Source organism: Psammomys obesus, unplaced genomic scaffold, assembly GCF_907164565.1.
Source record: "Psammomys obesus unplaced genomic scaffold, mPsaObe1.curated_primary_1811, whole genome shotgun sequence".
In the NCBI taxonomy this organism is placed as follows: Eukaryota; Metazoa; Chordata; class Mammalia; order Rodentia; family Muridae; genus Psammomys; species Psammomys obesus.
Genome location: NW_026596162.1, coordinates 13,939,683 through 13,951,212, shown reverse-complemented (window position 1 = coordinate 13,951,212; position 11,530 = coordinate 13,939,683). Strand labels below are relative to the sequence as shown.

At 54.3% G+C, this 11,530-nt stretch overlaps 1 protein-coding gene across 3 annotated transcripts; it reads left to right on the top strand.

Moving 5' to 3' along the window:
- The first annotated feature begins 318 nt into the window (after positions 1-318).
- Positions 319-11,356, top strand: Card19 (caspase recruitment domain family member 19). 3 transcript variants are annotated; one of them, XM_055595261.1, is made up of 6 exons: positions 319-446; positions 6,334-6,476; positions 8,925-9,078; positions 10,282-10,341; positions 10,497-10,568; positions 11,128-11,356. In XM_055595261.1, the coding sequence occupies exons 1-6, from the start codon at positions 440-442 to the stop codon at positions 11,214-11,216; spliced, it is 525 nt and encodes a 174-aa protein (XP_055451236.1). In that variant the 5' UTR covers positions 319-439; the 3' UTR covers positions 11,217-11,356. The 3 variants fall into 3 exon arrangements, with proteins under 3 accessions (XP_055451236.1, XP_055451235.1, XP_055451237.1); XM_055595260.1 differs by having other exon boundaries at positions 323-446; positions 11,067-11,356; XM_055595262.1 differs by lacking the exon at positions 10,282-10,341 and having other exon boundaries at positions 323-446; positions 11,067-11,356.
- Positions 11,357-11,530: the final 174 nt, after the last annotated feature.

Genomic DNA, 11,530 nt, shown 5'->3' with positions numbered 1-11,530 from the left:
GGGAGCCGGGCTTCAGTTCTCTGGTCGGGACAGGGACCCAGGCACCCCACGGCTAGGTCACTAAAGCTGGCTGGGCCGGGACTCCAGACACCGCTACAGCTAAACCTCCTCAGGGGCGGGGCTCGCTGGGCCACGTGGTTTAGAGCTTCCCGGGGCCGCCTGAGCCAGGGATGCCAGGGGGTGGGGTTCGGCGAGGGGCGTGGTTTAGAGTAAGGAAAGTTGTTTAGAGCCTGGGGCGCTCTCCCAGGACGCTGTACGGAGAGGGGGCGTGGTTGATGGCAGGGAGGGGCCTGGGGCTGGAGACGTAGTTGCGGTCGTTGGGCGGGACCTATAGGGAAGAGGCGGGTCTTGGGGCCCGGCCTGCGGGCGGCGGTCACCGGAGCCGTCGGACCGGGCGGCGGACAGCCGAGGACAGCGGGGCGGCACCGTGTCCTCCGCCATGACAGGTGGGCGCAGGGCCAGTTGGGCGACGGGAGCCTAGTCGACCTTGGCGTCAGCTGGCGCCCGCGACGCGGGCGTAGCGGTGTGCGGTGGCGGGGTGTCCCGGGCTCTGCGCGGCTGTCCCGGGGCGCCAGGGGTCCCGGGTGCGGAGTGGGGGCCGTCGCGGGTCTGGGAGGCAGAGAGGCAGATGAGCGCCCACGCGGTGCGCTGCACCTGCGGAGCGGGGCGGAGTCTCAGGGCGGGATGGATCGGCGAGAGGGAAATGGTGCTCACCGCCAGCCTGCTGAGACCCTAGGGCGGCGTGTGCATCCATCCCCACAGAGGCGGGAGCGGCGCTGCGAACCTGGGCAGCTTGTAGTACCAGAGAGAAGCCTGAGCTTCCCGCTTGCTGGGGGTGGGGGCCTTCGAGACTCTAGCCACACCTCTTACTCTAGACGGGTCTGGGGAATTCGGAGCCAACAGCTGGATCCCTGTTCTCCAGGCTTGGTAAACCCAGCCCCACCCTCTGCTCTGGGGACTCTACCAACTTTTTCCTGATCCTAGCGGGACGCGGTAACATTGCTGTGCTGAGTTTTCCTTGTGAAAGAATGCCGTAAGGATGAGTTAGTGAGGGATCTCGGCTGGCAGAGAGCCCGGGCAAATGTGGCTTCCAGATGCCGCCCTGTTTCTGGGAGTCTCGCTCTTAGACTTCATGTGCCAGAGGTCAGCTGGGATGTCCCAGAGAGTCAGGGTAGCCCCAGAAGTACCCCTGAGTCGGCATTGGTGTTGCACAAAAATAAGACTTTGTGAGCTCCAACCCGGTGACTCCCAGGCTAGAGGAGACCCCAGCTCTCCCTTTGTCAGCCCTCCGGGCCCCTCTTGTTTGAGGCTGCAGTTTCTGAGTACTGTGTGCGGGCCTCTGCTCGAGTCCCTACTGTGCACTCCTGTTTAGAATGGCTGTGTGGAAACAGGAATAGCACCACGCCTGCGTAAGAATGGGGAGATAAAATCTCAGGTTGGGTAAGTGCCCCCAGACCACTCTCCTGCCTAGTGGTAGGAGAGAAGGGAAGCCCTGCCTCGGCAGCGTCCATGCCTAGGCCTGCCCTGCCTCTGGCTTCCCAGATCCTCCAGTAAGTTCATCAGGATGTGTGGGATAGGTCTGGGCTGTGTTGGCATTGCAGAGACAGGATGCCCATGGAGAATGAGGCATCCCACCTCCAGAACAGGCAGTGGGGGTGGGGCCTTTTAGCTGGGAGGACACAGGCAGGCCCTGACTCTTTTTTTCTCTGCCATCTCCTTGCTGGCTTTTTGATACTCCTCACCGCCCTTACTTTTTGTGGTGGGAGATGGAGTCTGAGGGGCAGAAGCCATTTGAGGGTTGGATGGGCAGTCCTGAGGCCACAGATCTGTTCTTGGCTCAGTGCCCCACTGTGCTAGCTGGGGGTCTTTCATCCACATTAGTCTTTGCTGCCTCGGTCTCTCTCTGTGTGTGTATGTAGTATGTGTGTATGTGTTTGTTGGTGACTAAAGAACACTGAAGGTTGTGTTTCCATGGAATAGGTAGTGTCCTGTCCCATGGCATGAATGATCTTAGTCCAACCAAGTGCTGTAATAAGAGCTTCTCGGAGAGATTCAGAAGGGAGTTGATTCCCAAGTTCTGGACCCCAGCAGAGTGACTGGTGAATTCTTAGAAGGAGGCTGATTAAGCTGGGCATGAACCAATCACGTATTCTCAGCCTGCTGCATGGGGCCTGACTCTGTGCTGTGAGCTGCAGACAGAAGACTTTGCAACTCTAAGGAGCAGAGTAAGGACAGGTGCAATCAGCTGCTTCGGGGTCCCAAGAACCAGAATGGGAACTTAGTCTGGGCTGCAGAAGTTCAAGATGAGTTGCCAGGGCCATATTCCTGGTACCAGCTGGCAGGGAGGGAACATACAGGCAAAGGCTCATGGATCCTGCAGAGTGATCCATCTTTCTTTATCTAATAAAGACATTCCTGGCCTTGTTTACCAGCCCCTGGTACCCAGGCAGGGCCTTGCCTGAGTCTCTGTGATACCCAGCGGCTGCCTTATGTGGCAGAGCTTACAAGGGCCACAGGAAGCACAGGAAGCACACTGCTCTGAAGCTGCTGGCCGCAGCCCTGGGCTGGGCCACCCATGGCAGGTGACTCAGGGCTCCTATGACTCATAGCTTGTGGGCAGCAGAGGCCCATCTTGGCTAGCGGCACTCAGGGTGGGAGGAGGCCGCCCTGAGGCATTGGCCACTGTCCACCAGAAGAGCGCGCCTTTGCACCTTGGACTGAAGTCCACGCATTCCACAAGTGAGTGCCTACTGTGTGTGCAGCCCTGTACACAGTGGCGCAGCGTGGAGACAGCCTGGTTCTGCTTCTGCCTGGAAGAGAGCAGCCCCTGAACTGACACCGATCCATAGGAGAAGCAGAGTGTCAGCAGGCAGCCCCCCGTGTAGCTAGGTTACCTCCAGGCTGATGGCAATCTTGTAACCTCACTGTGCCTTCCTTTTCCTCTCTGCAAGTGGGGCAGTTTGCAGAGCTGGTGGGGGGGATGGAGGTTATAGGTCGGTATAAATAGAACCACAAAATGTCTGACCCGCGGGTTGTCAGTGTTCATCTGAACTCTTTAGTGAGATGCTACAGGCACCTGGGAATGTGGCAAGTCACGGGTGCCCCTGGGCTGTAGGTAAGTCTGTCTTCTACATAGACTGTCAGGGGCTGAGCCAGTGTTCCCAGTCCCCAGCGCCATGATGAGGTGGTGCTGATGGCCTCCGTCAGGGATGGGACGGCTCATGAGCTAAACTGTGGGCCTCAGGGGAGCAGTGGCTTTCAACCAGGACAGCCCTCTCCCTGTTCTCAGGGATTCAAGGGCCAAGGATGTGTTTATGGGGGTCTTGGTGAATGCAGCTCCCAATGTTACACTCTGAGCTCCCGCAAGACACCCCCAAGCTCCTGGCATAAGGTGGGCATGCTGATAGGCTGTGCCCACCTGGGTTGGGCAGGACCCTACAAAGTCACCTTCAGGGATGAGAGGGTGCAGGAGGCAGAAGACAGCCAGCCAGGAGGAAGTAGCAAAGGAACGGAGATGTGAGAAAGGTAGCCTGTTGATTCCATACCCAAGGATGACGCCAGGGACAGGACTCACTTTTGCTAGCATGGTGACCCTGTTTTGTAAAAACCCAACCTGCCCTATAGAGATCTAGTCGTTGCAAGCAGATACACTTGCTTTTGTATTTATTTTCTGTCTGCGAGTATTTTGCATGAGTGCATGTATGTGCACTCTCTGTGTGTCTGGTGCCAAGAAGGTCAGAAGTCACAGAGCTGTAGAACAATGCGAGCCACCATGTTCTCTCCCAAGAGCTGTGTGTGCTCTTAACCACTGAACCACCCCTCCAGCTGCCGCCCTTGCTTTTAAAGGATGCATTCTGACGATCGCCTGCACCTGTGTAGGCGTTAGCATCCGCATCTAGAGGTCTCTGAGACTCAGGAAGATCCCTTGTTCTCCTCCTCAAGTAGTGTATCCGGGTTGCCCTGCTTCCAGGGCAAAACTTCCAAAACTCCTGCCCCAGTTTTTCAATAAACATCAGCAGTGGAATTTTCCAAATAAGTTTTCATAACAGACTTTACTTATTTTTTTTTTTCATTTATTTTGAGGCAAAGTCTTTGTTGTCTTGGCTGCCTCAGCCTCTCCAGTAGCTAGGACTACAGGTATATACTGCCAGGCTCTTGGCTTTATTTGGGGGACAGTGGACTGAAGATTGAGCAAATGGACTCCCCTTTCCTTCCCGGTATCATTACCATTTTCTACCAAATTGCTATTATTGTTGAAGCCCAGAACTTGCATTGACATTCCCTCCTCGTGTTGGACATTCTGTGGGCTTTTGATAAATGCTTTATGCCGCCATACAGAATAGTTTCACTGCCCAAAACTCCCCTGTGCCCTGCTTACTCATCCCCCGCCATGCCTGGTAACCACTGATTTTTTTGTCTCCTTGGTATTGCCTTTTCTGCAGCGTGGTGTAATTAGAGCCATACCGTATGGGGCTTTTTCAGAAAAGCTCTTTCACTTAGTCCTTTGTAGTCAAGGCTCCTCTACACCATTTCATGTTGCCTGTTTATTTATCCTCTGCAATACTGAAGACTCAACCCAGGACCTTGTGCATGCTAGGCAGGTTCTCCACCACTGGATTGTATCTTGATTTTTTTCTTTTGACACAGTGCCTCATTAAGTTGCCCTAGCAGGCCTTGAGGTTGGGGTCCTTCTCTCTTTGCCTAGCTTATCCTTACTCCCACATCTTGTGGGGTGTGTGTGTGTGTGTGTGTGTGTGTGTGTGTGTGCGTGTGCGTGTGTGTGTGCGTGTATGTATGTGCTCACACCAGTAAATGCCACAGCACACATACAGAAGTCAGGGGACAGCCTCAGATATAGGTCCTTACCTCCTATCTTTTTTGAGACAGGGTCTCTCTTCTGTTGTTCACTGCTGTGTATGCCAAGCTAGATGGCCCATGAGCTCCTGGGAATTCCTCTGTCTCCATCTTCACTTTTGAGCCAGGGTCCCTAGAGTTCACTAGTTCAGCTAGACTCCCTGTCGAGTGGGCTCCAGGGCTCTAGGTTTTTGTCTCAAGGTTTTCAGTGTGTTCCATTTTGACCTATTAGTTTAACCCCCACAGGCCAGTGAACTCTGGTGGTATTGACATCTAGTTTTATGTCGCATGATTGCAAAAAAGCCTTTGTTTTTCAGTGCTTTTAAATGTATTAGGACTTACTGTGTGGCCCCAGATCTGCTTGTTTTGTGCTAGAATATGGGTAGTGTGCTTTGTGTGTGACTTTTAGGTACAGTTTACAGTATTGTTCAAGTCTTCCATTTCCTTATTGATCTTTTAGCTGGTTGTCTGGTCCCCGTTGTTTAAAGTGGTGTATTTGCCAGGCGTGTGCCACACGCCTGCAATCCCAGCACTCAGGGTGGCAGAGGCAGTCCAATCTCTGTGAGTTCGAGGCAGGCTGGGTCTACAAAGTGAGTCCAGGACAACCAAGGCTACACAGAGAAATGAACGCTGTTTTGAAAAACAACAACAAAAAAGATGATGTGTTAGAGTCTCTAACTATGGTAGAGCTGCCCCCCCTCATCTCCACCAGGGGGCTCTGAGTCTCAGTGTGTTTATAGTTGCCACATATTCCTGACAATTAACCTTTTATTGACTCATGTTATTTTGTTTTACTCTCTTGTAGCAGTTTTGACTTAAAGTCTATTTAGTCTATTACTAATACAGCCAAGTGTGTCCAGTTTGCCACCTGTGGGCCACCTGTGGCTGGATGTGACTGAAGACAGCTGTGAATGTAGCCCAACACAAAACCATAAAGTTACTCAAAGCACGAGACCATTCCGTAATGTTTGTGGATGAGGGCCGCCATATTCAGATGTCAGAAGGTTGCACGTGCCTTTCCCTCCTTTCACTTTCAACCTGTTTGTGTCTTTAGCTCTTTATCGAGTGGCTTATCAGGATTTAGTTGGGTCATGTTTTTAAGGCCATTCTGCCCATCTTTGCCTTTTGAGTACATATTTAAACTATTTGCATTTAAAGAAATTGTTGAAAAGAAAGGTTTATCTTTACTATTTGTGTTTTGTAGATCTTTTAGCTTTTTCAGCCTCATATTTACCTTTACTGATTTTCTTTGTATTTAGCTAATTTTTGTGGCAACACTTTGATTCTCTTGTTTATTTTGTGTGTATTCTATAGCTGTCTTCTTGTGGCTAACCTGGAAATTGCAGATGCAATTTTCAGTCCCTCCAGAGACACTGCTGCCCTTCCAGCAGACGTCCTGTGGCGGACACCAAGGGTGCCATCTTTGGTCCCTCTTGAGGCTGTGCTGGCTCACCCCCATGCAATCCACATGTGTTCCAGATCAGACCTACTGTGACCGGCTGGTACAGGACACACCTTACCTGACAGGACAGGGTCGCCTGAGCGAGCAGCAAGTGGACAGGATCGTCCTCCAGCTGAACCGTTACTACCCACAAATCCTTACCAACAAGGAGGCAGAAAAGGTGCTGAGGGGTGAGCTGGACCAGGGCGCCTCTCGGGCGTCTCCCCTGTCTGAGCTGAGAGTATTGGCACAGGCCTGAGTTGTCTTCTCAGGAATGGTACAGCAGGCACGCCTGGGTCTGGGCAGATCCACGTGGTCTCAGATCATCAGATCTGTATGCCTCAGTCTCTTCAGACGCTCTTGTGGCTGCTTGCCCCTTCCAGAATTTCTAGGCGGTGATACGTGGCATCTTCCTTAGGCCACTATTGCTGTGATAAAACACCATGACCAAAAGCAGTTTGGGGAGGAAAGGTTTTATTTGGCTTATGTTTCCACATCCATAGTCTGTCACCAAAGGAAGTCAGGACAGAAACTCAAGCAGGGCAGGAACCTGGAGGCAGCAGCTGAGGCAGAGGCCATGGGCTGGTGCTGCTTACTGGTTTGCTCCTCATGGCTTGCTCAGCCTGCTTCCTTATAGAACTTAGGATCACCAGCCCAGGGATGGCTCCACCCACAATGGTCTGGTCCCTCCCACATTCCTGACCTACAGGCTTGTCCACAGCCTAATCTTATGGAGCCTTTTTCTCTGTTGTGGTTCCCTCCTCACAGATGACTCTACCCTGTGTCAAGTTGATATAAAATTAGCCATTACATGTAACAACATAAGATTAGAAGAGGGGCTGGGGAAGGAGGGATCAAAAGTCTGGACCTAGGGTTGGGCTTCTGGCTGGGCTGGTGAAATGCTTTCTGTTTGAACACGAGCATGTGAGTTTAGACCCCTGACCCTATAGCCCCAGCAGACATAGAGACAGGTAGAGCCAAACAGTTTAGCCAAAATGGTGAACTCTGGGTTCAATGTGAGACTCTGTCTTAGCAAAGTAAGGTGCAGAGCCATTGAGGGAGGCACCCTGATACCAGCCTCTGGCCCCTCCACACACCCACACACACCCAGGCACATGCATCCCCCACTTGCACACACACTTGCATGCATGGACTCGAACACACACACGCACACACCAGAATTCTGGGCCTGCTGTAACCCTGGGACCACAAAGTCAGTGATGACTCACCACTTCTTCCTGCTCATTCTTCCTTCTGTTTGTAAGGCCAAAATGCCTGCGTTAGGTGGGCAGTGGAGGCTGACCTCAGCCACAGCCAAGCTTGGCCTGCCCTTCTAGGCAGGCTTGAGGGAGGCTGGCCCCACTGGGGGCTTCAGCACCCCATCTGTGAAACAGGCATGATACCCCACTTGGCTCAGAGCCTGGGGTGTGGCCTGGTCCACCGGAGCCAGGTGAATAGCTGCCAAGCACACTCTTTCTGGACCATCCCTGATTCTCATCCACAGCCCTACAAATGGCTGAACTCACCCACACCCCCATTTTATAGAATGGGCTACCGAGGCCTCAGGCTCCAGGCCTCACAGCGGCAGGTACCATAACGGCTCTGCTGGCGATGGAATTTCAGATGCAGTCCCTGGGCTTTGTGTCACAAAGGCTGACTCTTTCTAATCTGTTCAGGCCTGAGATGGGGATCCTGAAAAGCCCCAGGTTCTGGGGACAAGGGCTGAGAATTGGGCCTGGTCCTCCCCAAGTTTCAGCACAAGGCCCTGGCAGTGTCACCAAGGCTGGAGGAACTGGACAGGACAGTGAGTGCCAAAGACCCACTAGACCCCTTTGGGGGCTCCATTCCAGGTCCTGGTCACCCCTTCTGGGTAGCCAACCACAGACAAGTCCCTTCCTGGGAGGTCGCCTCAAGGCAGGCAAAGTTGGGCGTGACAAAAGTGGGTCAGCTCAGGTTGGCTGTCAACTCAAACACAGTGTGAGACACACTGTGAGTTTTAAAAGTGACAGGCTCAGATTCTTCTCATTGGAGTACGTGAGCTTCAAAGTGGGAGGTCCCTTCTCAAAGGCCCTGCAGACTCCTGTTAGCGCTGGTCAATTTTTAGCTGTAGCCACCAGGGGGCAGCAGCAGACCACAGCCTCCTGGTTCTGGAGCCGAAAGGTCTGTCCACTGACCTTCACAACCACGTCAGAAGGAACTGTTCTTTCTCAGCCGGTTTTTGAAATGCGAGACTCAGTGTTCCTACAAACTGAAAACTAAGCAATTGCCACGTATGTCACTACTCGTTCTCTGTACCCACCCCGCCGCGTGAGATTACTTGCTTTTTACAAAACCAGCCTCAGTTGGAGTGACTCAGGGAGGCCCCGTGGGGAAGAACTACAGTAAGTCTCTACTACAGTAAGAACTACCTAAGCAGGCTTAGGGTGATGTACCCCACAGCCTGCTTTCTTGATGACCTCTCCCAGCCCGTCGCACTGGAAAGACTTAGCCCGCAACCGGCTGCTCCAGTGTTGGGTGCCGCGAGGGCGGTCTGAGGCATCATGAGGGTTGCGAAGCCTGTGGCACCGAGCGCCCGCCTCGCAGCTGCCCCCCCAGCCCCCCCCCCCCCCCCCCGTTCTTCTGCCCCCAGTTCCGGAACCCCAAGGCGTCGCTGCGTGTGCGGCTCTGTGACCTCCTGAGCCATCTACAGCAGCGCGGGGAGCGACACTGTCAGGAATTCTACCGAGCCCTGTACATCCATGCCCAGCCCCTGCACAGCCACCTGCCCAGCCGCTACACTCCTCGTAAGTCCCGCCCCCGAGCCCCGCCCCCGCGTCCTCCCGCAGCGCGCCACACTCTGGGTAGGGCACCAGCCAAGAGTCGGCAGCCGCCCAGACTGGCCCTCTCTACCCTCCCGTCCCCTCCCCCGTCCTTCCTCAGACACCACCCAGGGAGCATAGCCCAGGCTGGTCCGGCAGTCTGTCCCGCCCTCGCCCTCTTTCCTTCTCCCTGACATTCCCCTCCCCCACGCCAGTTTTCACCCAGAAGCAGTGGCTTCGTGTATTCGGTCTGCCTCCCCTTGTGTACTACGACTGTGTCTTTATTTCCAAGTTCATAGCAGCCTCACTCTCACGTCCCTGTGCTGCTCCTTGGCCATCTCAGCAGGGAGATACCAAGCTCACAGCAGACCCCGTCTGTGTGCACCTTTTATAGCCTCCAGTCTGTTCATGCGGGGGGGGGGGGGGTCTTGTAGAGCATCCTTGGGTATAGGTGTTCGTGGCAGGTGAGGGTGATGTGATGGCAAAGCGCTGGGTGGTCTGTAGGTCCCAAAGGTCTGGGGGTCACTGGAGCCACCGGGACCTGGCTGTTCCCAGCAGGACCAGTGTGCCGGCTCAGCTCCAAGGTTCTCTGCTTGGGGACCTGGGGAGGGGCGTTGCCATTCCAGGCAGAAAGATGAGGTGACTCTGCCCGTGAGCATGAGCGCAGCTGGGACTCTGGGCTGGTGTCTCTGAACTCGAGGGGTCTCTGGCAGACCTCACATGACACAGGGTGGACATTGAGGACTGAGTGAGCAGGTTCCTAGGGGCCCAGGGCCTGACCGGCACGGATATCATCTGCCTGCTAACCTGCCAGGAAGTCTAAGGGAAAGCTCTGGCCTGCTGCACCTGCTACGGCAGCCCCTACGGTGCCAGCAGCTGGTTTTTGAGAGTGGACATTTGTCCTGCACTTGATGACTTGTGGCAAGCACAACACACTGGCCTTCTCCACACCCATGATGTCACAGAAACTGGACCAAAGGCAACCCAAACTTATGCAGTGTTCTCTGGAGAGCTGACGTCACTGTTTCACCAACTAGGCCTGCCCAGGGTACCCAGTGCAGTAACCATGATGAAATATGAGTGGGCCCATCACCCTCAGGAGGCAGAGGATGCCTTGGGTCTCCCTGGGGGACAACCCCACCCCCAGCCCAGCCCTGCACTAATCACACTTTGTAATTTTGTTTCCAGAAAACTCAGATTGCAGAGAGCTGGACTGGGGCATGGAGAGCCGCGAGCTGAGTGACAGGGGTAACAGCCCCGCCACCTCCTTTCTTTTTCCCTTTTCCCTCAGGGCTCTGTCTGTCCCGGGGTCTTCTCCACCCCACATCGGGTTTTGTGTTAGGGGACAGGCCCCTATAGTGCTCACCAACTGGTACAGGCCACTCACACTCCTTTCTCCCCAGGACCCATGAGCTTCCTGGCAGGCCTAGGCTTAGCAGCTGGCCTGGCCCTCCTCCTCTACTGCTGCCCGCCAGGTGAGTCCAGGCTGCTCCCAAGCCCCTAAGCATGTGATGGGGATTGGAGAGTGACAGGCGGCTAGCTCATCAGGGTAACAGACAGCCAGCGGAGTAGAAAGTCGGAGAGCCCTGGCACATCTGTCATCTTGGGGTTATCTCCCCTGTTGAGACTTGATCTCCCCACCTGTGTGGAGACCTTAGAGGCCTTAAAAGCCCAACCCCATTGAGGCCTGAAGCTTGCAGCCACCCTCACCTGCTCTACCTCCCCTGTCCTGGGAAGGCCTTTGGGGATAGGGCCAGGTATGGCCTTATACAGCCTTGTACAAGGAAGGGCCTGAGAGTCATCCAGGCAGGAGCTTATGGGCTCTGATCTTTGAACCCAAATTCGAAGACTACGTGTGAGTAGGAGGTAGGGGCAGAGCCATTGTCCAGCCTGCTTCCCCTCAGAGGCATCCAGGACGGACTTCCCCTTCATGGCTGGTCCTTGGATTGCCATTTCTCCCCTTTGTCTTCCAGACCCCAAAGTGCTGCCCGGGACCCGCCGAATCCTTGCCTTCTCACCCGTCATCATTGACAGGCATGTCAGCCGCTACCTGCTGGCCTTCCTGGCAGATGACCTCGGAGGGCTCTGACGAACCCAGACCCTGGGCCTTCCCTGCTGCTTAACCAAAGAATCCCTGGCCGCCCACCACGGAGCCTGTACTTTTTTTTTCTAAATACTTATTTTTCATTATTTATAATTTCTATGAGAACACATCACCTTTACTCTACAAGGTGCTTAATATTAAATGTTCTGACTGCCTCTGCCTGTCTTGTGTCCCCTTCTTGAGTGTGTGTGTGTGTGTTAGCTAATGTTTTAGCAATGGCTGCTCACCCAGGACTGGCCCAGGTGCTCCAGGCTTTGAGTCCAGCCTTGACCCCGAGACATGCCTCCTCAGGTACCCCTACCCGTCCCATTTCCTCTTTCTTCAGACAGCCAT

Coding starts and splice junctions, on each gene's coding strand:
- Card19 (XM_055595260.1), top strand. Junction 9,079..10,281: donor GCCCAGCCGCTACACTCCTC/GTAAGTCCCGCC, acceptor TTTTGTTTCCAG/AAAACTCAGATTGCAGAGAG. Junction 10,342..10,496: donor CCGCGAGCTGAGTGACAGGG/GTAACAGCCCCG, acceptor CTTTCTCCCCAG/GACCCATGAGCTTCCTGGCA.